The sequence below is a fragment of the Tinamus guttatus genome, unplaced genomic scaffold (assembly GCF_059628265.1).
Source record: "Tinamus guttatus ecotype Peru unplaced genomic scaffold, ASM5962826v1 Tinamus_guttatus_pri_ptg001087l, whole genome shotgun sequence".
In the NCBI taxonomy this organism is placed as follows: Eukaryota; Metazoa; Chordata; class Aves; order Tinamiformes; family Tinamidae; genus Tinamus; species Tinamus guttatus.
Window position 1 is genome coordinate 2,579,077 of NW_028289621.1, and position 27,621 is coordinate 2,606,697.

At 49.7% G+C, this 27,621-nt stretch overlaps 1 protein-coding gene across 1 annotated transcript; it reads right to left on the reverse strand.

Annotated features, from left to right (window-relative positions):
• Positions 1–1,231: 1,231 nt before the first annotated feature.
• Positions 1,232–26,279, reverse strand: SH3BGRL (SH3 domain binding glutamate rich protein like). Its single transcript, XM_088538507.1, has 4 exons — positions 26,174–26,279; positions 8,057–8,242; positions 5,060–5,140; positions 1,232–1,562 (listed from the first exon to the last, which is right to left on the reverse strand). The coding sequence occupies exons 1-4, from the start codon at positions 26,216–26,218 to the stop codon at positions 1,530–1,532; spliced, it is 345 nt and encodes a 114-aa protein (XP_088394633.1). The 5' UTR covers positions 26,219–26,279; the 3' UTR covers positions 1,232–1,529.
• Positions 26,280–27,621: the final 1,342 nt, after the last annotated feature.

The window sequence follows — 27,621 nt, forward strand, 5'->3', positions numbered from 1 at the left end:
CTCCTAGGCCTCCAAATAATAATAATAAAACCCCCTAAACTTGACCAAAAAGAAGTGTTAACTACCTTGGCTTCAAACTAGGTCCTGCTGGCTCTGACATCTGTGGAAGTTTTATCATGATCTTCTCTAGAAGAACTTTACCAACCAAAAGCAAGTAACTGCAGCCTTCCCCTGATCTATACAGCCCGTTCCTCTACCTTAGTAAAGCAAAGCAAACTGAAATGTGCATGCAGAGGTATCAGAAGGATCCTCTAACTAAATGAGCGCTAACTATCTTTTTCATTTTCCTTTGTTGATTTGCGGAAAAAAGTAGCTTATGTGGTAAAAAATGCATTTTAAATTATCCACACACATTTCTTACTGTTCAGGGCACTTGTAGTTACTTTTATTTTTGTAGAATATGGCAAGTAATACAGGCTATCTGATGGGTACTGGGAGAATGGACAGGCTGATATTGCACATGGTAAATTCACCAATACAAGACACTTAGTATGTTTGCAATTCCTGTAATAGCTTTGTGATATGGCAACAGCAATAGAAATCAGTTTTTAAACCTTAAAAAAAAAGCCCTCCCTATTACAATAGTTCTTGCTATTCAAACATTTAACTTCACTTTCTCATTTGAAAAAATACTATATGCAACAAAGTACTACCAGGACATGCACCAAGATATCTAATGCTATATGCAATGTGAACTGGTATTTTTGTAAAGAATTTCATTAAAGGCTTCACCCTTACCCTGGTAAGGAAATGCCATTTCTGGCCATTTTGGCTTATTTGCGACACTGCCTGGGAAGCGGCGTGTGTTTCCTTGAGGTGCTCACAAACATGTCCAAAGTTGTGCCTAGGCAGCTACGTGGTCAAAGGCTGTCCATTGCCCAAATCCCCTTTTCTTTGTAGGAAAAGCCCACAGAGATCCCTTAGAGGAGAAGTACATGGCATTCTTCTTTTTTTTTTTTTTCATCTGTACAGTGTGTTACAATTTTAAATACCTATTCTACAAAAGGACAAACACCAATTCCAAAAGTGACTACAATGGTTATTACAATACACAACACCTACAATTTAAAATAAAAAGACACTGAAAAATTACTGTGTATTTCAGTAATGTTTTTGAGGCAACTCAGGCACTAAAGTTAGTGATAAGGTTTAATGCTGTTGCTCTTTTTTCATATTTTTAAATAGTTGGATATCTAGGTATAACCATATCTGCATTTATAGTACTAAAATAGTTTCTTTAAGTTTACACAAAATGGACAAATTGCCAAGACAGTTTATCTGAAAAATCAATCATGTCTAATTGCTCCAATTTCCTATGCCTCCAACTTTGTAATAACACACTCTGTGCTTTCTACCTTTATGTTCACATTTTGACTTTGTGTTCAAATCTGTATTAATGTTCTGTGAATGCTGCAAGCACCAATCAAATGTTAGAAATCACATCTATTTTTCTTGAAGCAGAGACAATTCTACTATTTTATAAAAAGCTGTGGAAATTCCCTTTACAGAGCATTTAAGGCAGTTGGAATTCATGCTTGCTGCTTTGCCAGTGCTTCGGCTTCCTGAAATGGCAGAACAGAATGACACACGTTAGTACTTTATGCAAAGTGACAGCTTAAACACACCCGGGCTAGGCACTAGTGTCCATAGAACACAACTGTAATTACAGGAGTAGGTGAATAAGCAAAATAAGCAGCACCCAACTCAAACAAAGAGTCCCCACTGCTACAGGGCAAACCCTACACGGTGCTGGCTTCACCTCCCAGCCCAGCCTAGCCCAAACCAGACCCACATTTGCATTTTCTCTGCTGCCCACTCTGTCTTCCTGACCACAAAACCAGGTCTGACCACAGATGTTAAAGAAAAGATAATAGTGAGTTACAGCCCAGTCCTCCTGAGACTAAGAAACAGCTGCTGTAGGCTGGCACCCTCCCAGCAACCTCTGATATTTCTTAATACATTTCAGAAGGATCATTAAAAAACAATAAACTGCATTTTTCAGCCCAGGTATTTTCAGAAAGAAGGTGATCACCAATGGGAATAAAGTGACTGCACTTATGGAGGAGCTACTAACGGAAAAGAATTTCCTTGGAAATGGTTTCTGTGAATGTTCCTCTGACTGAAGGTCGGTGTAATTACATGTTAACACTAGCGTGGCCGGTGAAGATGGGCAGCTTCTCGCTGCCTCCGTGAGGTGCTTCAGGACGGAGGGTTGGTTTGTTTTGAAGAATTAAAAAAAAACTCTGCTAAACTCAACTTCTATGTAATCGAGTTATTTGCTTTGGTGACTACTGCATGTAAATTCTGAAGATAGCAACTTGATAGCACTGCTCGAGTCATCATGGCTATTCCAAAAATATGTTGAACAAATAAATACTACAAAAAAAGACTGGAGGGAGGGGAAAGAAGGGAATTTCTGGGAAGCTCGTAAGGCTCCTCAGACCAAGAGGAGGAGGCACAGTCCCAGAGCGGGACCCGCAGGCGGGGAAGGACCAGGCGCATCCCGGTGTCCTGGGAGCCGGGGGCTGTCCGGGCTCTCCCGCTGGGAACGCGGGGCTGCTCCACGGCCCGGCTCCCTTCGGGCACGCGAGCGCAGCGGGACGGCGCGGGGCCGCCACGTGGCTCCTGCAAGGGCAGATTGTCAGTTAGAGACACAAAAGGGAAGGTGAAAAAGGCAGAAAGATGAAGACGGGCAACAAAACCTGGGAGAAAAGGAACACTGTACATTCTCCGGAAGACAAGCGGCTCTTGGAACGGTGACAACGAGGCAGTCTCTGCTTTCCTAATACATTAGCCAGCCACACACACCACCCAAGTGGCATCCAGCCTTTTTTGGCAGAAAATGCTATATCAGGTATATATCAGGTACATCTTTAAGCAAGGCTGTAGTAAGCTGGAGAGGATTGCTGGCCTTTCTCTCTTCCTCAAGAAAGCAGGAATAAGACCAAGTGCCCTCCGCAATGAACCCACCAACCCACCTGCCTTCAGAGCAGAATTCCCTCTCCTCGAGCCTAACCCTGCAAGCTACAAGGGCAGCGATACTGAGATTTTAAACTTGCTGCCTTTCAGCCTTGCCCTTATTGCTCCCATGAAGCCCTGAACTGAGCCTGCTGTCAGTTCTTAAATAAGTGATCACGGCCTCCAGCTCGCCCGCTCCTCTCCCTGGAACAACCCACGCTGCTTCAAGTTGGGAGGTTTGGGATAGATTAAATGAAAACTATTTTCTGAGCATTTCCCTGCGGTCTGTAGGTGCATTTGAACTCTTCAGTGCCCAAAGCACAAGACAAAGTGCTCAGTAAATAGCTATTTCCTTTTCTCATTTCTGAGGCCTGCCTCTCAATTCTGTTTGGCGTTAATATGGGAACTTTGTCTTCCAACAACTTCCCAGATCTCTCAGACTGGCGCTCGAAGGAGCTTTGCCCGGGCCCTCTCTTGCAGTTGCACTCTGGTTGATCTAGATCCTTTTTGTTTCATATAGCCCACGTGCAGCCTCAGCGTCACTAACCTCAGCATGAGCTGCGTGCAGCTATGCTGTAAATGCCAGTGTCAGCATCTGCAATGAGCTTCTGGGTGCAGGCAATAGGCAATCAGCTTGATTTGACATCATGTAATTGTAACACAGTTAACAGGGGTTGAGCCAGCAGCAGAATACAGCGGGCACAAAGTCACTTAGCCAGAGGTTATCCTTATCAGCTCAATGCATCCCCAAGCAGAGCAAGTAATACGAAAATCCAGCAGGATACAACCACCTGAATGTTTCCTCCTTTTAAGTTTAACCTTTTTCTCAAAAGCCACCCTTCTGACAGAATCAGAGCAACTGCTGGCCATGCAGATGGTTCTTGTCAAAGCAGTAACTCAAAGATGAGGTTTGCAGCGACGCTCGTGCACGTGACAGAGGCAGACGACCTGGTTCATGGCAGCACCAACAGCTCTGCGCTGCCGAGGGTGCGGCAGGTTGTAGGGCTGTCACGTTGTCGTCTTCCTCCGTGGTTCCTCTCTGCACTGTTCTGTGCAATGCTGTGCAGGTGCTACATGAAGCTTAAGCAGGATTTAAGCAATTGTTGCTCTGTGCAAGCCCACTGGGGCGTTACTCTGGAGCAAAAATCACACATTTTGGTACTGAGGGTCTCTCTGCACGAGCTGGAGTTTTTCCTCACTATGTCATTCATTTCAGGCACCAACCTGGAAACTCATTTGGCTCCCAAATCTGTGTGTTTCAGTCTGACCTAGAGTTTGTTACAGTCAAAGGCAACTAATCATCATCTACCTTTAAAATCAGGTCTTGGAATGATAACGTACAAGTGGGACCTTCAACTCTTAAATACATAAAGTTGAAGGGAAGCGGTGTGTTTATCCACTGGGACAAGAAAGCTGGAAGTGCCCTGGCAGATCCTACTGCCCTCAAGTGAAACATCTAGAGTAGCCTTGTCTTATCTTATCAAAATCCAGCCCATCGCACGCGCACAGCAGTGACCCGCTTTGAGGTTGGTAAAGGAAAAACAAAGCTTCAGATAACTGGGTGAAGGAAAAAAATGCATTCAAGAAAGGCCAGGGACTCTGGTTTTGAGGTATTTTCCATTGCAAAAGTCTCATCAAAACTTAATCTGAATTACTGCTTTTTTTTCATTATGTTGAAAAAAATCTTTATTTTGTGGCAGTTTCTTTTCATCCAGATGTCTTGGACATTCTTCAGTGCATGTATCAGCTACTCTTTCACTTGTTTGCAGGGTGGACCACATAAAGAAAGAGAGATTAAAAACATAAAGAATCCAAAGTGGCCCTACAGTGAGGGTATTAGAAGAACATAAGTCTTGGACACGGAGTTTTTCTGGTAGAAGGACAGGCAGGAAGAGGGATTAGAGCCTCCAGGGAATACAGCATCTTCGAAATAAAAGAGCACATAACAACTGCCGAAGCCTGAAAGCTAAAGCCTCTGGAGTCTAAACATCAAATAAGCAGGTAGATTAACTGGAGTGACCACGAAACACAAAACGTGAGCAGGGAAGAGTATGACATAAAATAGAGGTTATAGTTTAGTGTGAAAAATGCATACACCTACCTTTGAACCCGGCGGTGCAGTCAAGCCTAAAAATGCATACACTGCGTTGTTCTCTCGGGCTTCGAAGAAAGCTTCATAATCCTGCGGATTAGGAGCAGGGAGGAAAAAGCAAAAGAGAAGTATGAATCTTCAGAAATACCTGGAGGTCAACTAGGTGTGTTACCCAGCCCGCCCCGAGCAAACTGCTTGCTGTGACGTACTGCACAATTCAGAAAGTCAGGTTTTTATTAGCACTGCTACCATATAACTTGCAGCGTTTGGAGAAGGTGACAAGCTGGAGATTTTGGCATCTGCACCGATGCTGCCAGGAGGTGCTCCAGGCTTTCCCGAGGGGCAGCCGCCCTGGCCTGACATCCAGGTGTCCCCCAGGGCCGCGCTGAGCCCTCCCCAAGAGCATCCAGCAGCATCGATGCCCACAGCTCTCATGACTGACTCCAAATTAGCAGTAGCAGCTCTGCGATTATGGACATTAACAGCTTCTAACCTGTTAAAAGTTAAATTTAAAGCTGTAAACTGAAAGTAAACCCTTTTCCATCACCTTTGCTGTTAATGATTAACGAGGCAAGTGAACTAAAGGCAGTGGGACTCTGTTATAAATCTATCTCCCCATATGCGCTGCGGAGCTACAGATCCAGCTCCCTTTAGCAGCAGAGTCAGTGCACAGGGCCAATTAACCAGTGCAAGTCTCGGCATTGAACTTCTGGTGCTGCGTCGAGAAATGTCCCACAGTTGCTCTAAATATGCACACAGCCATGTTGCAAGCATAAAAACCTCTCATAAAAAACTTCACAAGCAATGAAACAATAAAAATATACATTCTCCTTTCTCTGCCCTTTTTAACATTTGAGACCCAATGTGATTCTGTGCAGAGTATAAAATGTAGTCATCTGCTACGTGAGGGAAGAGCTGGTGAAACCAAACAAACCCGGGCCTGCGCAAGCCCAGCTGACCGCGTTACCACACACTTCCCTAGCTCCAAGTTTCACACGCAGCCCCATCCCGCTTGTGCTTTTCCTCCTGGCTGTTTTAGCTGGAGCAACAGGAGGGGCTCCCTCCAGCTCTACCGGGTTTCTCCCGGCCGACCTGGCTGGGGTAGCTCCCCAGGCCGAGTGGCAGCAAGCAGGCCCGGCGCGGGCTGAAGCCGCACAGGGAGCCGCCATTAAGGGCAGGCCGGCTCGCACGCCCGGCGGCCACAGCAGCGCCGTGAGGCAGCGAGTGCTGCGGTTGAACCACACACGGCCTCATGTGCACGGGGTGGAAACGGGCTCCTACCCCCTGGAAGCTGAACTGCAGCAGCTTGGATGCGGATGTGTAAACTGACTGGATTTCTAAACGAGAGCAGTTAGACCCCTTTGCATCTTCCAGGACTGCTCTTTATGGGAGCAACCTCAGGACCAATAGAGAGGACTTAGAGCCTCATGTCTGATGGGCAGACTCCAACATCTCACTCGTCACATATGGGAGAGACAGGAGTAGGGCAAAAAGCAATGACATTCTGTATGATATAACACCCCAGCTTCACCCTAGTGCACTGCAAAATACAGCAGCTGGAAAGATATTCCCACTCCAGCCAGAAATACCCCCAAAATAGGTGGTAACCTGGCCTGTGGGTTTGGTACAACTCTGATTAAAATCATCTCCTGGAGGTCCTTTGCTGTGTGATCTTCAGCCTAACATAACACCCAGTGGTTTTTAACACCCTTTCCCCTGGGGGATAGCAATAGCTGGTCCTGAGAAATTCCAAGTGACCTGATATTCCTTTAAGAAAACCTTTTGCCATGAAGTAAGCACAGACAGAGCAGGAACTGGCCTACGCTTCTCCCCAAAATCACTGTATCTATAAGCTCAGACATGCGGCTTGTTGTCTCCCTGCCCCGCAGCAGTGCCGAGCGCTGCCCGGTGCTGCTGGGAGGCTGCAGCAATGCAGCAGGAACCGGCTACGTTTCCCTGATAAAGGACTCCAAACTGCACAGGGATTTGCTTGGGCACCTGAAGGCTCTGCTGTTCCAAGGAGAGAAAGGTGACACTGCATGCAACTGGGTTTACTACTGCCACAGAGCTTTTCTTTTTAAGGAAGAAAAAAACCCATTTCTGCAAATAAGATATTTTCAGTTCTTCATGACTAGCTCTTTCTCAACTTTCAGTTGTAGATGATAACCGATCTGTCGCGCCGAACTAAATCTTTCCCGTAACCACAGTCACTAACATTTTGAAAGCTGCATGGTATTTTAGCTCACTGTGGATTTTGTTTCAAGTTCTGCCTTTGTTACAGGCAAGAAAAAATTCCTGGGAACTGAGTATCATTTCTTTCAGTAGCCACAGAACTGCCTGTCCAAGGTACAGACTGATACATTCTGAATTAGGGACTTTGCAGGTCAGCACCAGACTGCAACATGACTTAGAAACAAACAGCAGGGAGCAATGCATACTGTGGACTCCTTTCAGAAGATATTAAGTTTTAAAAATAAAATTAACAGTTAATCTAATAATCATTCAAGCATGGCCTGCTGAGCAGAAATGCTGCAGGGCAACATACTTTTGATCAAGCATTACAATAATTATAAGTAGGAACTGTATTTGCAACCTGATTTTTAATCTATTCAAGGCATCAGAATAAGTGGACTGCAACTGCCCTGGTCTCAGAAAGAGCACACATAAAGCTGATCCAAAGGTAAGTGGTTTCACCTCAGTTTTAGAAACCTGATATATTGACATGGCAGAAATCACCTCGCACAAACAGCTCTTTTGGAGGCTGAATAACAGGTTGGAGAATGATCTGGAATGTACATTTATAGAAAAAAAACAACACGCATCCAGTGCAGCTCTCTGAATTCTCTGAATTTGCTACAGAATGGGGGGTTGGAGCAACCGTGCCGATTTCTGTGACATGCTAGTTCACAGTTACAGTTAAGAATGAGAAAACTCCAAACTTTCAGAGCACCATCCACTGCGGCTGTGCGAGGACGGGGACAGGAAAAGCGCGAGCGGGTCCCTTACCCCGAGGTAGCGGCTGTCGTTGAACAGCCGGGGCGGCAGGGGGTTGCCGCTCGCCGGCCGACTGTCTTCGGGCACGTTCTCCCGCATCCATTTCCGGTTCTCCTCGTTGGCCGCGATATCTTTTTCCTCAAATTCGATTTTGTTGGCTTCCAAGAAACCTAACACATCTTGTTGCTGCTTTTTAATCTGTCAAAGAGGGAGAGGAGAACAGAGTTAGTCATCAAAGCGCTTTCCTGCCGCTCATCGTGCAGTCCCCGGGTGCAAGGCCGAAACAGCGGGATACAGGTTGGGAATGGAAGCTGGAGGCGGAAGCCGGGGGCCGAGGGGCAGCGTGCACCTCAGAAGCCAATGGCCTTTTCCGGCCTCGCTTCCAGGAATTTGCCAGGCAGCTCCTGCCGACGCACCGATCCCTTGCACGTGCGGGACCGAGCGGGGCCTCTGCTGCGGCACAGGGGAGGTGGCAGCTCTGAGCTGCTCAGCTTATGCTCCCTTCTTTCTCTGCAAATATTTACCACCATGAAGGAAATCATAACCATACGCATCCTGGTGAGCAATGAGAAAAAAAGCAAGCAAGATTTAATGAGAAATTTGTTTTCTTTGCATTATTCCCTTTGCTCTAAAACCAGTTTGAGGCCTGGGCTCGACCTCTGCGGCCCCGCGCGGTGCGGATCCTGCCCGGCTTCCGAGCGCGGCTCCGGCGGCAGCCGCTCCATATATGGAGACGCAAAAACACAGAAATCCCGGCAGCTCCGAGGCTCCAAATAAGGGAGCCCGTGGGCGCCGCGACCCACGAAACGCAGCTCTTCCACCACAACCCGCACCTTGCTTATTTTAGAGGAAATGCCCACAGAGCGGCAGGCACCTCCGCGTCTACCGCGGCGCAGCGGGACTCGGCTCCCGGAGCGGTTAACGCAGCGCGCGGCAGACGGAGGCAGGGAGCCAGGGCCAGCTCGGGAGCTGCCGGCTGGTGCTGGGCAGTAGCTGACTTGTCAGTGCTAGTAACAAGCCCGGGGGCTCCCGAGGCGGCCGCACAGGAGGAGGCTCCCGGGCAGGCGCGAAGCTCCCGCGGGAGATCTGTTCCCTGGCCTGCAGGAAGAGCCGCGGCGGGACAGAGCGGCCGGGGAGGCTCCAGCACCTCCCAAAGCTCCCGGCACCTTTGGAAGCTCTGAAGAACTCGCCCTTTCCTTCACAAACCATCCTGGAGCTGAGGGAACCATTTTTTTACCCAATCAGCTATTAAATTACACTCCGTTTTGTACACGGAGAGCTCTATCACTTGACAGTAATTAGTATTTTGATCTCTTCAGAACAGTTTTTCTAAACCATTTTCAATAGTGAATTGGCTCCTAAACGTGCACATACCCAGAGCTTCCTCAGAGCAGCAGCTCCCCTTGTTCCCATGTCCCTTCGCAGAGCAGGTCCCTACCTATCCAGGGATGAGACTCTCACACACAAAACATGGAACAAAGCCAGAGTATCTCGGGCACAAGGATATTTCCTCAACATGAAGAAAATGCCCTGGCCCTCCACCACCCTGATTTCCCACTAGGACTCTAGCTACACAGCTCAAGAGGAGCTCCCCACTTCCAAAGGGGATGGATACCGGGAACATCTCCACTGCTGGGAAATTCACAGCATCAGGAAAACATTAATACATTGCCAGTCTTGGAAAGTCTTTCCCTTCTCTGCCTGTCTGGGAAGACACCCAAGCAGGAGCTGTTTCCCCTGCGCTGCTCATGGTCTGGTACAGTCAGGAGATGATTCTGCTTCCAAAACAGTGAAAAAACTGCAAGGAAAACCAAGGAATGGGGGCTGACACATAATCTTGGTTTGAAACCTTTGTCTTTCGGCCAAAGAAAGGGAGTGGGTTGTTGGTCTGGCGACGCACTCGGGGGGACAGGACGCCCACCAGAGCATGATGGACGGAGCTGCCGGATCGCGTTGTTTTGTGGGTCTCTTTAGCCAAGCTCCACTATACCGGGGCACCACAACAGCCCCGCGAAGGAGCGCCTAAAACAGAGCAGCAGGCGCCTGCCGCCGCTTCCCAGGATTTTGCCGTATTCCAGACAGTGCCAGGGGCTCCTGCTCTGAGCGCTGCGAGGCAGGAAAAGGGCCACGGAGGAGGAAGCAGCTGCCCCGAGGAGCTCACGGAAAGGCACTCAAAGGAATTCCTCCTTGCTCGTGTTTGCTCCACACAGATAAACACAGAAAAGAATAGTCCGGTCTGTGTGGCTGGCTGGGATGGTTTTTTTTAAGTCTTACTATTTTGCCAGGTTATAAATAAATTCCCTGCTGGACAAGAGACATCTTTTAGAAACTTGTTTAAGGTGGCTGCAGTCCGAGGGCAGTGTTGGGGTGAGCAAAACAGATTTTTTTTTAAAGGTATGATTAAGGGGCTTTTTACACTGTTGTGAGGATTTAAAACAATTTTAAAGGGATTTTGAATCAAGTCCTCAGTCCTGCTTGGTTACAGCAGCAGTTGCAGCAAGGCAGAGGTGGCCCTGACTGCCTCCTCCTCCCACTTTGCAGTGCAGAATCTTGGCAATTCTTTTCCTTTTTTTTTTTTTTAGTCCAGGAAAACAGCAAGTGAAGGCACAAACCTGCTCTTGTTCACCTGTGGAATCAGCCAGAGAGATAAAAAACAGCTTAAAGATATTTTTACAGTTTCTTCTGAGTTCAGCCAGGACTCTAGGTAAGAACAAGCAACTAAACCTTAGCAGCAGCAGCAGTTGCAGCTGAAACCACGGATGATTTTAAAGAAGCTGCTTCCTTTTAGGCTGGCAATCCTTTAAACCACGTGGCACCTGTTTCGTGCAAAATGGGCAGTTGCAATGCTCTCACAGCAGCTGCTGGCGGTGCAAGCTACAACCTGCACAGAGGAGGGGGAACACCTGGTGGCCAAGGCACCTTAAAAAATATATATATGTATATACATCTCTTTAGGTGTATATATATAAATTAAGAAAACCCCATACATTTTTCCCGTAGGAGCTCCACAAGGCAGAGGCAACAGTTCTGCGGTTGTTGGTGGCTCCCAAGAGCTGTTAACTCGAGCTGAAGGGTGGCAAGGAGCAGCAGATGCCTCCAGCAAAGAGCTGCTCCAAGAGGGATTGGCAGGATGGAGCTCGGAAGTGTCCCCTGCTGATTCACGTCTCCCTCACAGTCCCTGACAGACCTATTTTTAGAACTGGGAAATTATCATTACTGAATTCTAACCACTTCTGTGGTCTGGTTATTTTAAGCCAAGTGTTACATGTAGTGATACCATCATTATCTCTTCTAATGCTTGGTTTTCTGGGCTGTGGGGAATGACATCTGGGGTGAGCACAGCAGAACCACCACAAACTTACGTGACCTAAATCAACCACAGGAGGCTGGAAAAACTCGCTGGATACTTGTGCTTCTCTTTCCATAGAAATTAGGCAGCATCCAGATGGGTCCTGGATGAATTTACTTTCTCCTAGCAGGACATTTCTGGAAAGCTCAAGACGTGTACAGGGCAACAGGGAATTATCCAGGCATAAGGTACCAGATTATCAGCCCAAACCTGAGAATAAGCGAGAACAGGGGGCAAAGCCTGCACCTCCCAAAACGAGGCCACGACTTGGCTCCAAAAACTGCAGAAAATTACATAAATGGAAAAGCTGATTCCTGAGAAGAAAAATAAAAGCTTCTCTTATGGATTATAATGCCTTTGTAAGCGCTCGCTTGGTGACCCTGTGAGAGCCCAAAGCACCAAAACCCAAGGGAAGGGACCCCACCGCATTCATAGAATCATAGAATGCTTAGGGTTGGCAGGGACCTCTAGAGCTCATCTAGTCCAACCCCCTGCACACGCAGGGTCACCTAGAGCACGTGGCACAGGACTGCGTCCAAGCGGGTTTTGAAGATCTCCAGAGAAGGAGACTCCACAACCTCTTTGGGCAGCCTGTTCCAGTGCTCTGTCACCCTCACTGTTAAGAAATTTTTCCTTAAGTTCCTGTGGAACTTTTGGTGCTTCAGTTTCCGGCCATTTCCTCTAGTCCTATCAGTGGCCACCACTGAAAAGAGACCATCACCGTCCTCTGCACTCCCTCCCTTGAGGTATTTATATACACTGATTAGATCCCCTCTCAGCCTTCTCTTCTCCAGGCTGAACAGGCCCAGCTCCCTCAGCCTCTCTTCGTAGGGCAGATGTTTCAACAGCTTTCCAGGAGGAGAAGGGAACAGGAGGACTGGGGCCGCACTCGGCGTTGCTGGCGCGCGGAGCAGCGCCCGGAGCAGCAGAAACCCCCGGGGACTCGGCTCGGCGCCTGCCCGGTGCAGCCAGGAACACGGCCGGCTCCTCCGCTTGCCCTCGCCTGCCCACGCAGCCCGTCCAGCAGCGTCCTAATCGCCACGTCCACCTTCCTCCTGCAGCTCCTGAGTTTGTGGGAACTCACTCCTCGTGGGAGGAATCCCACACAAACAGCTGAGGACTGACTCGCTGCGGCCTGTCGAGGTCTGTTCTGCCTGCTGTCCTCCAGCAGCAGATTCTTACACCCATTAGTCAAGGAAGAGGACAAGGAACATTCCCTTATTTATACTTCTGCAGCTGCTGGCAAACAGCAGTAGCAGTGCTGCTTAATGATTACTTTTTAATGCGTTTTAAGGTTACTTTCGATGAAAGCACTTTCAGGATCAAGATATTATCACAGCTTGAGTCACATTCTGCTCTCAGCATAACATCCAAGGAAAAATGAAAAACAGTAACAAAATCCAACTGTCCTTTATACTCGCTTTTCAAAGGACTATTATGATTCGACTGGGTTTCTAGCACAGAAAATATTTTGCTGTCAATAAGATCTGAAGTCAAATTATAAAAGTGCCATTGAATAAAGTGCAGATTTCGTTCCAACATGTGACAATGCTTCTTGGCCAGATGCAAACCTGCCCACCCAAAAAGCGACTTGTTCTCACGGCTAAGGGAAAGAAAACAAATCCCAGTTGAGTTCCCATCAGTGCTCTTGGACAACCAACTTGGTCTTTCGAGCAGGGGCTCCTCTTTATCTGCGTGGAGGAGGCGGCAGCGCCACGGGCAGCGTTCGCGGCCGCTCACGCGTTCGACCGGGGCTGCCCTGTCCGAGCTGCAAAGCCCAAAGCTGCAGCCGCAACCACCCTGCAGCCTCCCTGCTCCTTCCCAAACCTGCACAAACCCTTAGATTCACTCAAAACTCGCAGAAAGCCATTTTGCATTTGGCAGCCAAGCAGTATTCATACAGAAAGCTTTGGACATGGCCAATAGTTGTTATTAAGGGCTAAACTACAACAACAAATAATCTGCGCTGTGCCACATGGCTGAGAAACAGCGATGCACCAACAAGCGACCCGCTCAGAAAGATGTACAGGAAATATAAGCAGTTATTATGAATTATCTGCATTTTTAACCTGCAAACTTGGGGCACGCCAACATCCCAGCTGATGCAGAGCTGATGTGGGGACCAACAGCCCCAGCTCCAAACGCAGGGCCCTTCTGCGTATCAAAGGATTGTTCCTTTGGGGTTTTCTTTTCCCCTAAATTACATAGGGGGGATTAATTGTCTGGATTCAAAAAAAAAAAAAAAAAAGCAAAACACGCCCACACCCCCCAAACTTCAATTTCCGTATAAAATCTATCTTTGTCTCTATTTTTGGTCGGAGATAGACACATTTCTTCACAGAATCTTTTATACACGTGATATTTCTGCACATACAACACCTACAAAGCCCAACAGTTGGGCAAGGGAGGGATTAAAACCCAAGAAACCACAATAACGGGCTGGCAGCATCCGAGCTGTTACTAGAAGAGCCTCTGGACCTCAAAGTACGCAGATATTTTGTAGAAAATCGAACAGCCTCAACAGAGAGGGGAAAAAAGTGAATGCAAACGAGTGTTTCAAGCTGTTGAATACCAGAAGCAGGACCTGAGCGTGATTTATATTATTATACACCTTTTAAATGGGTGGCAAAATTGGAACCAGGAGCATCTACCATCGCTCATCTCTCGCTTTGAAAAATTCTAATGGATTTCAGTGAGTAAGGGACAATACAGCCAGTCATTTAAGAAATCCCAATATTCTTCTAGAAAAGTCTCACTTTAGGACTGAAGAGCTGATGCAGCAACAAAGCTCATGGGCTGCAAAATGCTGCCAGCAGCACGAACACTCAAATATGGGTTTTTTGCAGGTGTTTGCAGGCCCCGGGCAGCCCCCAGGCTCTGTCCCCATGCAGGGGCTGGCGCCGGGGCAGGGACACCCGGCAGGACGGCGCGGGGACGGAGACGCCGCTGCAGCGACGCTGATGGGAGGCGCCTTTCCCACCGCGGCCTCTTTTCCTCCCCCTTTGCCCCATTCAGTGACAGGGTTTGCAAGTGCAAATACTCATATATTGGGGGTTTCTTTGAGTTTCTTTGGTGAGTAGACTACTACATTTAGCCAAAACAAATGCATTCTATAAAAGCAAAATTTCCAGGCCTAAGTCTCTCCCTGCATTACTTCAGATAAGAAGATAAAAAAAGGTTGATGTATTGCAGAGTCATAGCTCTAACTATGTGCCATTCCACGAACCATAGCAGCAACCAGAATGATCCAAGGCAAAATAAAAATACCAGGATTACAGCATAAAATAAATTGGCCCTTGGCAATTTTGCAAGTCTTTTTTTTGTGGCGTTTTTTCTTTTATAAGCCTGAAAACTCCTCTTGTCTCATCCAAAACTAACAGAGGGACGGACTTCCTAGTGTGGAATACAGACCCCATTATCCTGGTTATCCATTAACAAAGCACAGGCAGCAGCTCAGTCCGAGCTCCGCGTTTCAGACGCACAGTTGTTTTTGTATGGAAATTGGAAGCTGGCAGGCTGCGCTTCCCGGCCTCCTCATGCACCTCCACTCGTCACAGCTGACTCCAGACAGGGCTCAGCTGAAAGGAGCTGAACCTCCTCTGCAGGAACAGCCTGAAACGGATAGAATTGGGGAGCACCGTTGTGTTAACGGCATCGGAGCGCCAGGAAGAGCGGGCGAATCCCACCAAAACACGGTGTGTTACAGACCAGAACGCCCCGAGACTGCCACGGAGAAGGAAGTGGAAACCCAGAGGCTGCTTCTAAAGGCCTGGCCCAGTGTGGCCCGGTGACACATCCCCAGGCAGCGGCAGTGTCACCAACACACGGGCCATCTCATGTGCAGCTTCCTCGTCTCCGGCACGGCTGCTCCGCGTCCTGCGCTCCCTGTGCCCGCAGTATCCGGCCTTTCTCACCCTGCTCATCTGCTGAGGCATGAAAAATTCCCAGGGAACAGGAGCTTGTGCTGTGTGGAAGAGCAAAAAAGTGCTCAAGCTGAAAGCTACTTTGTCGCAGATTTTTCAAACCACTGCTTACTTACTTGGATATTTGGTTTAGGGATTACATCTGGCTCTATCCTACCAAAAAAAAAAAAAAAAAGCAAACACACAAGAGCCCAGTATCATAAACAGGCTTTAGACATTGGTGGCAATACTGTTTAGGAGGCAGAAGGCTAATGTGCAACAAGATAACCAGGCTCAATAGCAAATAAGTCGCAAAAACCTCTCTGGCTCGTGACAAATAGCCAGATCTTCAGAAGCTCGCAGCGTGGCTGAGCAAAATGCAAATAAAGGCACTGTGGGTGCTACTGAAAACTTGACCACTTGCTCTTGACAAAAGGCTTCAGTCCTGAAAACCTGGATGTCACCACTGATGGCAGGCTCTGAGTCTTGTTTTTCCAGCCAGGATGATTCCTCCTTTACCTTCACTTTCACAACAAGCTCCAGGACAGGCTCCAGACTGAAACTAGGTCTGTGTGAGAAGTTGACAGCAGCTGAAATCTGTAAGAAGTGACAAAACGCTCCAGCCAACGGTTACAAGCAGACAGCAGAGGTCAAGTTTCATTCCACCCTGAAATTTCTGTTACCACAGTCCACATAGCGCTTGGCTAATATTTACTGCAGAAGCAGCCCGAGAAGATAGCCTTAAATCAACAGGCACCATAAATAGACAGCAGAGAGCCACAGTGCTGGGTGTTATCAATACCGCTGCTAAGAGGGTCGTTATTTCTCACAATCTGCACATTCACGTCGGTGGTGGAGGCCCCTCCACGGCCCAGAGAGCAAGCAGGAAAAACAGCAGTTTGCAAATGAGGCACCAACAAGCAGAGGGCTCCTGCGGTTTGCACTGAGAGGAAGGTTTGTTTCCTGTATGTTTTAGCACTAATAGACTAAATTAACTCTCAAGACTAAAAGGATCTGAGCCTTATGTTACCAATTGTTGTTTTACTACATTTACACCAAATCAGGCAATTCTCTCTTTTTTTTTTTTTTTTAATTAATTTAGGAAGAAATATAGCATGTCCTCAGGGATCCTACCGCAAATTCAGGTTCTTCCATTCTGTACTGCTTTCCACCCTGCAAGACCTCATGTGCTGCAGGTGTTTTAGCCAGAGTGTCTTTGTGATGACTCCAAAACTTAAATAAATTCACCAAAATAAGAAAGCTTTTTCTCCCTCAACTGAAATATCTGTAATGCCAAGGAACTGAAATGCCGTAATACCGAGGAAGAGGGGATCAAAGGAAAGCTTCTGTATAAATAGAAGTTTGCTGCTGCTTTTTCCAAAGAGTCGGGCTGAAGCAGAGCAGCACATTCAGTGCGGCCACACCAGAACATCCAGAAGCCAAGGGATGCAGGAAATCACAGCCTGTATTGCCACCAACTTTGAAAACTGTTAATTTGCTTGGCTGATGTTTGAGGACCAAAACTCCCTTTTTTCTACTTTAGTGCAGACTTCTACAAAGTCCTGCAGCTTGAGGCACCGTGTCTTTAAAGAGGAAGGAAAACACGATCAGGGGAAGCGGCACCGCTGCGGATTCGGGAGCTCCCAGCACTTGTGCAGCTGAAGACGTGCGGGACTTGCACACCCCAGACCCTGCTCTGGGAGCAGCTGGCGCATCCAGCCGGCCGCACGCCCTACAGAGCCTCCCGCATTCCCGGCGGCAGGAACCAGCAAAGCCTCCATCCCCGGCGGCATCGGCTCGGCGCGACGGGAGGAAGGAGGAGCTCGGGGCTCGGGGCCAAGGGTTTCACAGCTCCGGTCACCAGCACCGTGGACTCGCTTATCGGCATTACAGGGCGGGAAGGAATTTCTAGCTCGTAATCAGGATTATCAGGGCACTAACAAATAAGTTTGCAAGCCTGCCCCTTTTTTATCTTGTGACTCCTTTTTATTTCTATGAGCATATATCGTGCCTATTTCCTGCCTGGGGAAAAAAAATCCTATCTCTATTATCTATTCATCAGTTTAACTTGAGTGTCATTTCTATGCAAGGTCACCAAGGAAGTTTGGAGTTATCTTCTTCACTTCATTCTCCGAATTGCTGTTCTGCCCGTTGGCTGCAGCTGCTCCTGGGCCGCACGCGGGAGCGGAGCTGGGTGAGTGGCAGCGACTGCTTCCTAAGGAGCGGAGTCCTGTCTGGCTGCACTTGGTGGCGGGACTCCCAGTGACATGAATGTGGTCAAAGGTTCAACCATGAGTTAATCAGATGTGTTGTTTAAACCTGCCTTGAAACCACTGCTCATAAAAATGTGGTTTTATGTAAAAACTTATTGTTTTTCCCCAGAGGCTGCCTGTTTTCTGTTTACATTGGGCTTTGCCAATTTATTTTGACCTATGCCTAGAGGGGGTTTTGAGGAACCCACCTTATTATCCAGGTCTAACTGTACATTAATATTTGCTGTTCAAGCCGGGTGGTTCTGTGAACCACCTGCAGGTCACAGCATCCAACACGAATGTTTCTCACGTAGGAAGTGCTGGGCACGGACTGCGGCTGGCGATCAGACGCACACGGAGAACGGCCACGTTTACTCCTGTAACTTCTCATTGGGGTTTCAAGTAGCTGAAAGCCACAGCCGCCTGTTAACTCAAGGAGAAGAGACTGACATTTCGGCTTCCATGGCTGGGAAGATTCCCCCGCGGCGCGGTGGGCAAGGAGGTTTCTGATCTCGTTGTGCTGACGCCTGCAAGCGCCAACGTCCCGGTCCCGATGCGGATCCTGCAGCCGATTTCATCCTGATGCAGAAAGGAGGATCCAAAGCAGCTCTTCCCTAACCAACTTCCAGGCGTTGAGATTTCAGTGCTCTTCTCTGATAGGAAGTTTCGAGCCCGTCAGCTGCTGTTATATAACAAACACCTTCCCACAGCGTTTCCTATGGCCTTGCTCTCATCTCCTGTGCTGAACTGCAGTTGTTGAGACAGGAGCCAGGAGCAGAATTATTATGAACCTTTTGCTATTTTTTTTCTTTCTGGTTTCTAAGATACAGGAGACAAATATAGTAAGAAGTTCCTCCCATCTCTACGGTCTCTCACAGCATCTCAGAGCCTGCAAAGCAGCAGTAGCACTGGTGTATCTGAAAAGAGTCAGAATCTGTTTATATTTCAAAGAAAAGTTCTAGTTACTTAAAGCTTCTAGAGCCTCCTAGTCCTGCAGCGTTAGGCACATAAAATAAACACCAAATAAAAAACAAACGAACCCACCCCAAACAGACACACACATTCTTTTCCATGGGACATATTTTTCTGAACAAGTTCTTAATTTTTACACGCGAACTGTTAATATAATTTTAGGAGCAGGATCAATTTCATTCCAAAAGTGAGTAACAGCCTAACTGGGTTAGATTGAGCTCCCGCCCGCCCTAATATCCCAGCTCCACCAGCCACGGATTTGAGGGCAGAGCACCCAAATAGACTGAGCACACAGGGCTGTTACAACATCATAGTTTCCCAGCCTCCAGTAATCCGCAGTTGTGAGTCAGAAGTGCAGTAATTAGGTTTAATAGCCCTTATAGACTTTCCCCCTTCATTTGTCTCCCGGCTTCCGGAACCCGTGCCATTTTGCCAGCCCCACATCCCTGGCAAGGAGCCGTGCAGGGGAGCGCGGCGCTGCCGAACAGCCCGTGTCCTTCCCCGGGAGGTGCCCGGCTCGCTCCCTGCTCCGGCACTACGGGACACCCCGGCAGCCGCGGCCGGCTCCTCCTTCCCAGCCATCGAGTCCTACCCTGCTTGGCTGCTCCTTGCGCCACCGTCACCTTCGCACCCTACTCGGGATCTCTCCTGACCTCTTCTCATTTCATTACAGCCTTTAAAGACAACAGAATCAGCCTTTTAACGATGCAGACTCCCTGCACCTTCACCCTGCAGGGCACTTCTACAGCAGTGCTATTTCTGCTTCAGTCTCTCTCTTAAAAATTCTTACACTTCACTTACTTTTTATGACCACAAATACAGTATTTTGATAGAAGTTGCTCTTACAACTCCAACTCCTCTTTTCTAAAAAGCAACAGTTAATTTAAGCCTAATTCTTGCCCAGGCCTGGACCGTTTCAGCAGCCCCGTCCCACAGGACTTGGCCCCTTGGCTGTCCCCTCCTGGCCCAGCTTATGGTTGTGCTGCTCAGCATGGATCCCACAGCATTTCCTCTGTCACTCATGTTTACTGCAACAGCAGCTTTTATATTCCAAGCTCGTGTTCGTTATCTGTTTTAAATAACTGGTTTGCAAGCAATTATTTAAGCCAAAAGTCCTTTTTTCTCACTCTGTGACAGTTTAGTTTCCTCGGCCTCCTCCGATAGCGCCGCTGACACTTTCCCATCACACTCTATTTGCACACGTGTCCACTTGGAAAGAGCCCAACAGAAAAAAACATCAGCTTGACCAGCACAGAAAGACAGACCGGAGCTCCCAGGCTTCCCCGAGGCCCTCTGGAAAATCCCTGCAGCATCCGACCCCTCCACGCTCCGACACCGCAAGTTAAACAAGAGATCCCTGGGCAGGTAGTAATTACAGTTGCCTGCTCAGCACCTCCAGACATTCCAGTGAGGTGACATTTGCACATGGAAAAGGAGCCCCAATAAAACGAGGTTCATCTCCTAGGGCAAAGTTACCAGGGAGAAGTTACAAGCCAGGATACGCGGATGACCCTGGTTGAGCCCCGAGAGCACTGACTTCGCCTCGTTCAGACCCAGGGGTGATGTCAACCCTCTACCTTTCCACGCGGTGGCTGAAGTCTCGCGCTCTTTCTGTGCCCGGCCGAATTCCAGGAAGCGGCTGCAACCTGCCCCGCGTCGCTCCCGCTCCCGCTCCCGCATGGAGACGCTGCTCTGGACCTGCCAAAGGCACCGGCGCTGCGGATAAAACCCCCTGGCAGGATGTGACCACCCAAAGGCCTTCCCGTTCTATCACACGCTGAAGGTCTTTCCGGAATGCGGCTGCGGTTACAAAACGTACTTACCATTGGATCTCCCTGTTTGAGCAGAAACATCCTTGAGCAGCGAAGCACTCATCCGCTGCGGGGGGTCACTGACGTTTCCAGGCCACTGGTCGGCAGCAGGGGATTCACAGCTGTGGTTCCAGCGGTTCCCAAGGACTTGGGAACACAAAACATGGCTACGTATCGCAGGGCTAGTGGAGATTTTGCTACAGCCGACGGCAAATCTTTTGCTTTTCTGTTTACATAATCAGGCAGTGTTTTTGTTCGTTCTGTTTTGAGCCGAAACAGCTGACATCTATCAATGTTTGTTTAGTTGCATTTACCTCCCCATCCCCTCAGTCCTTCCTCTTCTGGGAGGAATAAGTTACAGGAACGACCTTGCACAGACTCTTGTTTTTGGCACCTCCTGCACATTATACACATGCCAATTCACTGACTTCTATAGGAATTTTCTGAGCGCAACTTTAGTGCCTCAGAAAAAGTTATTTGCTCAACTCTGCCAATATTTATTAAAAAAGCCGAAGTGCTTAGCCCTAATACGACCCTTAGGGACCGTATCTCGAGGAGGGCTGAGCACCAGGGTGCAGCACAAACTGAGGGCAACCGGAGCCTTCCCTGGGCAGCCCCTTCTCCTCGAGCAGTGCCCAAAAAGACATAACCCTCATGCACCCTCTAAAAACAAGAGCTGCCACACCTGCATAGAGAACCTACAGATACCCCTCTATCCTAATGCCAAAAAGCTTTTCCCAGCCCTAACTAGGAAGTGTAATTTCACCTCTCTCATGTTGTCAGAAAACTGTTTCTGTTTAAGCACAGTAGAGCGATTTTTATTTGGATATATTAAACTCTTTGCAACAGCTGCAACCAATTTAACCTTTGGCACTATTAAAAATTTGAATGCAATATTTTAAGAAAGACATTCACTTATCTACAGTCTGGGACAATGACTTAAAAAAGCTGGGATAGCAGGACAGACAGAAGGCCCCTAGCAAAGTGCCCAGCCAGATTCATGCTGCATATTTTGTCCCAGGCCCCACAAACTCCATTTCAAAACAATTCCTACCATTGTATGAGGGACATTCAGCTTGGTTAATAGTGGATGTCCAAACAAGTACTTCATGCACATAATGTTTACACAAAAGATATGTTTAAACTCAGCGTCTAGACTAACAGAACAAGTTACTTCTCACTAGTGTGCTATGATAAACTGTATAAGAATCACCAAAAAAAGGTACAATTATGAAATCATTTCTAAAACTATAGGTGCACCTTGTTTTCCCCATATTGCATATTTTTCCTTAAATCGCATCATACTACAAGGGTGTTTCTGAGGGTAAAGCGGGATGCATAGCAGAACACTGCAGCTGCTTCTGGGGTGCTCGGCACGAGCGGGCGCATCCGGGCTTTAAAGCCACTTGGCTTTAACGCACTGCCGGGTGCTCTCCGAGGAGCAGAACACGCGGAAGCAGGGAGCACTCCGGCCTTGCTCCGTTTACGCGAGGATGGCTCCATCCGCACTGCTCAGGAGCAGCAGAGGAGAGCGGTCCCAAGGAGAGGTAAACGCGAAGATGAAAACGCGTTTTTGCGCAAGCAAACGCAGCGTCCGCGTGCGCGGCGTCACGGGCGCCGCGACAGAGGTTTGAAGGGGCCACGCCAGCCTCCCCCGGCGCCCTGAGGTGCTCAAGACGAACGCGGACCGCAGCCGGCAGTTTCGCACAGCGAAAGAAGGGCCAGGGGCCCTTCTGCAAAACCATCCCATTTTATTTGCAACCCGCAGCGCTCCAGAAGCACTCGCTGCCGGGCTGCACGGCCCTGGCAGCACCAGAAAGGGCTCCGAGCCCTTTCAGGAGGGAAGGGCAGCGGCGCCACCGCTTGCAAACGTCCCTTCTGCAGACCACGGGCCGCTTCTTGTCCCTTCTGCAGACCACGGGCCGCTTCTCGTCCTGGCGCGTGGGAGAGGAGACGAGCTAGATCCTCCCCCCCAAAAAAGGAAACAATACGAGAAAGAGACAAAACCCTGAAGTCCCCAAACCCTAACTCTGTGAACAAAAGAAAATAAACTAAAATTTCCTGTCCTCTCTCAAACTATTCCGAAGCAGCGGCGAGCCCGATATGTAAACTTAGGACTCTGGCGCTGAGTCTGGATAAACAGCTCCTATTTTTGCCACATCTATAACCACAGTATAAAGAAAGCCAGAAAACCACCCGTGCAGGCAGCAAAGCAAGCAGGGGCGGAGGGAAGGAGCCTGTGCAGCTGGAAATAGGGGCACTAGGGATGTGAAGGGCCCGGCTCTGCAGCGCTTTTCGATGCTCGGGGGACGTGAAGGGGAGAGCTCAGTGCCCAGCACCCAAGGGAAGCTGCCGAAAGCAAACGCCGCTTCCCCAGCTGGAGCTTCCAGATTTCTTGCATACTTCTCTAGCCTGCACGGGGGTGTCGGATGGACAAACACTGCTCTCCAAGACAAATTCTGTAATGCAGAGCGGTGCAGCTGCTGGCAACACATGCACGCTCCTAAGACTGAGAGGAATTTACAGGGCTGGCACCTTTCCATAGGAGGTTGACAAAACGGGTACTCAGCTGCCTTCAGGTTCTCCTGGTGCTGGGGAACCTGGGGCAAGCTCTTACCCCCAGATGACTAATACCTACGTGCCCAGGGAGAAAAGGCAAGGGCCAAATGCTGTGTTAGAGCCTCCACAACCGCCACGCAGTCCAGGGCACTGGGGTCTGCCATTTTACGCCGCGGTCTGCAGAGCCATCTCCTATTAAAAAACACTAACACGGCAGCACTGTCGGCTTCAGCTGCACGTGATTGAGAGAGACTCCTGGACAGCAGCTTCCCAGCGTATCCCCATGTTTGGTGTCTACAGCCCATCCGCACAGTCACCCGCGAGGCTTGGCCCACCGTTCACCCAAACAAAGCTTGTGCTGAGAAAGGTTGAACAAACAGAGCATCTTTCAGCACAAGGCTCCCAAATTCAGCAAGAAAACCACGCTCGACTCTCACGATTTCAGGGTGAAATTTGAACAGGAAGTTACACTGCAGTCGTCATATCTTGGCTGCATCACTTGGCAATAAACTGCCAGTAAATTGCATCGTCTCTGCTTCTGAGAGCCACGGCAATGAACCACAACAAACACAAAGTCACCTTTATCACACACTGCATTAAGCAAAACCCATGATCTAATGCAAATAGACCGGCCTGCAACCAATGAAACGGATTCAAGACAGCACTTAGCAGTGTTTGCAAACCTATAAACAGGCAGCTCGGCGATCACCTTCTGCTCTCACACCCATGACAAGGCTCAGGATGACTCAGGTATATGGGAAATAGTCTGCAAAAGGTATTTGGTCATAAATTACGAAATCCCTGCTCAGCTCCGTCTTCCTGGAGCAACCTTGAGGACACGAGTTTCCCGTTGCACAAGAGGGGCCGTTGCGGGTCCTGCACCTCCTGGGCCTCCAAGCACAGCCCATCTCCCCAGCAGCCTGTTTGCAAGCGCACGAAGGGGACGCCTGCGCTCTGAGCACGTTTCAGCTGCAGGCAGGAGCTCTCCTTGCAGCGCGGCTGCTCTCGGCTTTACATGAAGTTGAAACATCAACTCAAATTCCTCTCCTAGAGGGGAAAGAGCCACCCGGCGAGTGGTTCCTGCCAGCAGAAACACCCTTCGTCCGCTCCAGCAACCGATCCTGCTCACTGCCACAAGATTACTTCGGTTGCCAATAATACAACATCTGCATATTCGTGTCGATGTCCAAAACATGGGCAATTACGTTCAAGTTATGGCCAATCTCCTTAAAAAGAGACTACATCAACACCAGAACTCAAATTCCACAGGTAAGGATGTAGAAGTGACCCCAGGGGCAAGATGAAGTTAGACGCAACTCTCCAAGGTACCCACAAAACAGCAAGAGTTTCTCAGAAAGCACAAGGCTAATGATTAAGAAGCACAGAAAGGAAGCCTAAAAGCATAAAAACTTGGTCCCAGTCAAGAGTGATGCTCTTGCTCCTGGAGCTCAGTATCAGCACACACAGAATAAAATCAATAACTGCCATTAAGAGGCCATTGAAAACAACCTATACCAGCAGAATCGGTCAACTTGAAATACATTAGCAGCTGCATTAGAAAACAAGGATCATGTTTTCAGTCTATTAATGACTGCTGCTCTTTCATTCAAGGTGATTAATCTATACAAACCCACTAGGAAACTGGACTGAAACCTCTGGACTTCATGGATCTTCTCGTGATTTCAAGACGCTTTCAGGATCATCAATCACCATCTTTTCAAGATCAGCATGCTACGTCAGCATCGAGATCAGCACAAACCACAAAGAGAAGGAGTTGCAGCAGGGACACGTGAAGGAGACGGTTCTGTCACCCGCTCTCCCCTGTCCCACCTCTGTGATGGGGTTCGGACGCTCCACTCGAGCCGAGCGAGAGGTGGATGCATCACAGCACCAGGAGCAGAGTCAACAACGGGCTATTCTTCCTGCTGAAGCCTGTGGATTAGCAAATGCCCTGAGCTGGAGAAGGATATTTCAGTGAAAGAGGCAGTTTTTTTGTTTTTTTTTTTTTTTTTTGGTGCATCTTAAACAGCACTCTGAAAGTTGGGAAGCTCCATAAGAATCAGAGTGCCTGGTGCTCCCATGGGAGACCATCACGTAGCCGATAGCTCAGCCCCTTATCTACTTGCAGCAAGACTTATCGATCATTTAATGCACTAGCTGCCTGCTGTGAATCTCCAGTACATGCAGGCTAAATGCCACAGAATCCCCTGGGTTTTAGACTCTGGCCATATTTCATGCCAAACAGAAATCCCATGACCTTTAAGGCACTCCCAGCTTGAGCTAGAGCTGAACCTAGGCACAAACCTCCCAGTGGTTTTGTTTATTTTCCATTAAAAAAAAGGGGTATTTCATCTGAGCTCTGCACAAAACACACCGGGGCTGCATGAAGGGAGACTGAAGCCCTTCCATAATAAACTCAGTGTTTCCTACCACAGGGCACGAAGCTGTAGGTACCCCGACCTCGGCCGCACGCGCCTGTCATCGCTGGTCGTTTCACACGAGGGCAATGAAGGCACCGAGCACCCGGCTGACGTGACACACGACACGCTCTAGAAACAAACTTCAAAACAGCCCCCAAGCATCGCTGCTCGCGAGCCAGAGCGCGCCATCCCCTCGGAGCTGTTAAAAATGGGCTGACGGTGGGTGAGGGGAAGAGAGCCAGGCCAGGAGCTGCGGAATAAGCTGCTCAATCGCAGAGGAAATAACATTTACATTTTAGACGACGGGCTGCAGCAAACAGACCTCCCTCCGAGCACACGATGCTGCCGGTCGGGAGGGATAGGGAAAGGGGCTCCGGAGCCTCCCGGAGCGCCGGGCTGCCCTGCCGGGAAGGGAGCAGCCCGCGGGCACCGCTGCCAACGCGGGAGCTGCCCCGCAGGCCCCGGGAGCGGAGGCAGAAGCCGGAGCAGCCTCCGGGCTAACGGCGCTTGCAGGGAGCGGGGGCTGCAAAGCGGCCCCTGGGCTCGGGGGGGAATTCGGGCTGCCTGGGGGGACACGGCGAGGAGGAGGAAGGGCGAGGAGGAGGAAGGGCGAGGCGCCCACCCCGGCTCTGCCCCTGCTCCGCCGCCCCACACAAAGCAGCAGCTCGGGCGGGCTCAGCCCCGCGGCGACAACTTCATCGCCCCGGCTCCCTCCCCCGGAGGCGGCTTCTCCCGCTACCCCCAAGGCCTTCCCGGCCGGGAAAACTTTTCCCGAGCGGCGCGGGCGGAGCGGGGCAGCGGTGCCCGGGGCTTCTCGCCGCCGCGCGCGCGGCGCGGGAGGAGCGCGGTGGCGGCCGCGCTTACCGCCGTGGAGCCGGAGGACGAGGCGATGTAGACCTTGATGACCATGCTGGGAGCCGAGGCGCGGGCGGCGGCGGGATGCGGAGCCGGGTGGGTGTGAGCGGAGCGGAGCGGCGCGGGCTGCGGCGGAGGGCGGGGGGCGGCGGCGGCGGCCCCGCCTCGGCCGCGCTCACTGGGCTGCCGCCACAGCCGTCACCGCGCCCGGAAGGGGGTTGGGAAACGCTTCTTCTTGTGTTTATTTAATTATTTATTAAAAAAAAAAAAAAAAAAGAAAAAAAAAGAAAAGAAAAGAAAGGCGGGGGGGGGGGGGGAGGCGCGTTCTCGACGAACACCGCGAGATGTGCGGCGGGCGGGAAGCCCCCGTGAGGCGGCGGCGGGGTGAGGGGCGGGAGGCGCCGCCGCTGTGAGACGGCAGCGAGGCCGGGGGAGGCGACGGGGACCGCGATGGGGACCGGGGTGGGAGCGGCCGGTACCAGCGCTCCGACATCGCCTGCCCGTTGGTCTCGGCCCTTACAGCCGCTTTTGGGTGTACTTGGTGGTTTTACAGGCAGCCCGGCCTCCCGGGAGCGGTTGTAGCGGCCTCACGACAGCAGCGGCGCAACAAGCAACAAGCACCGCTGCAGGGCAGGAGGTCAAACCCTCAGCGCTGAGCGCCGTCAGGAATTAGAGCCAGGGAGAAAAACCCTCATTTTGGAAGCCAGCAGCGTTAGGAAACTGCCCACGCAGAGTTTTCCTATTTAAAAGGGGGGGAAAAAAAAGAGGTTTTACAGAAAAAAGGGTAGAAAAGCACACAGTGAAGAGTGCACCGACGAGCTTCATGGGACCAATGCTGGCATGTGTCCTGAATGGGGCTCGCAATGCCCACACGGAGCACGGGCACTGAGGGCCTTCCAAAACCCTCAGAGGTTTCAGCAAGTACAAAACCTGGAGTAAGAAAGACAGAGCTCCTGCCCCTTCCCATTCTGTCATCTGAGTCGGAAGCAAAAAGCAGTTCCGCAGTGTGGGGCCAGGCGCAGAGAGCGCTGAGCGGTGCAAGGGGCACGAAGGGCCTTTTTAAAGAGATGAGAATGGAGCTGTGCCCTAAGAACAAGGACACAGGCATGTAGACCTGATGCTGTCTTCACGGAATCAAGGAGTTAATGATACGGCTATGGAGCTCAACAGCTTTGGAAAAGAAGATGCCAGAAACTTTCTTGGGAGGGAGACAGGCCTGCAGATAGACACACAGGAGTTAAGTTCTATCTATGGATGATGGACCTTTAAGTAAGTTTAACCAAGAAATTAGAACATGCCCTCTCCTTCATTCTTGCATGAGATTCCCCATCTCTAGCTTGGTCCCAGCTGTAATTCATTACAGCAATTTAACTGGACAGCACTGAGGTAGCCCAGCAAGGCAGGAGCCGTGCACAGCTGCCTGTGGGAGGACTCCCGTGTACTTCGCCTTCATTGGA

What these genes read in the sequence shown, in the direction of transcription:
- SH3BGRL (XM_088538507.1), bottom strand. Translation starts at nt 26,218, where the DNA reads ATGGTCATCAAGGTCTACATCGCCTCGTCCTCCGGCTCCACGGCG. An exon ending in CGTCCTCCGGCTCCACGGCG is followed by an intron (nt 8,243 to 26,173) that starts GTAAGCGCGGCC and finishes CCTCTTTGACAG; the next exon opens with ATTAAAAAGCAGCAACAAGA. An exon ending in ACGACAGCCGCTACCTCGGG is followed by an intron (nt 5,141 to 8,056) that starts GTAAGGGACCCG and finishes CCTAATCCGCAG; the next exon opens with GATTATGAAGCTTTCTTCGA.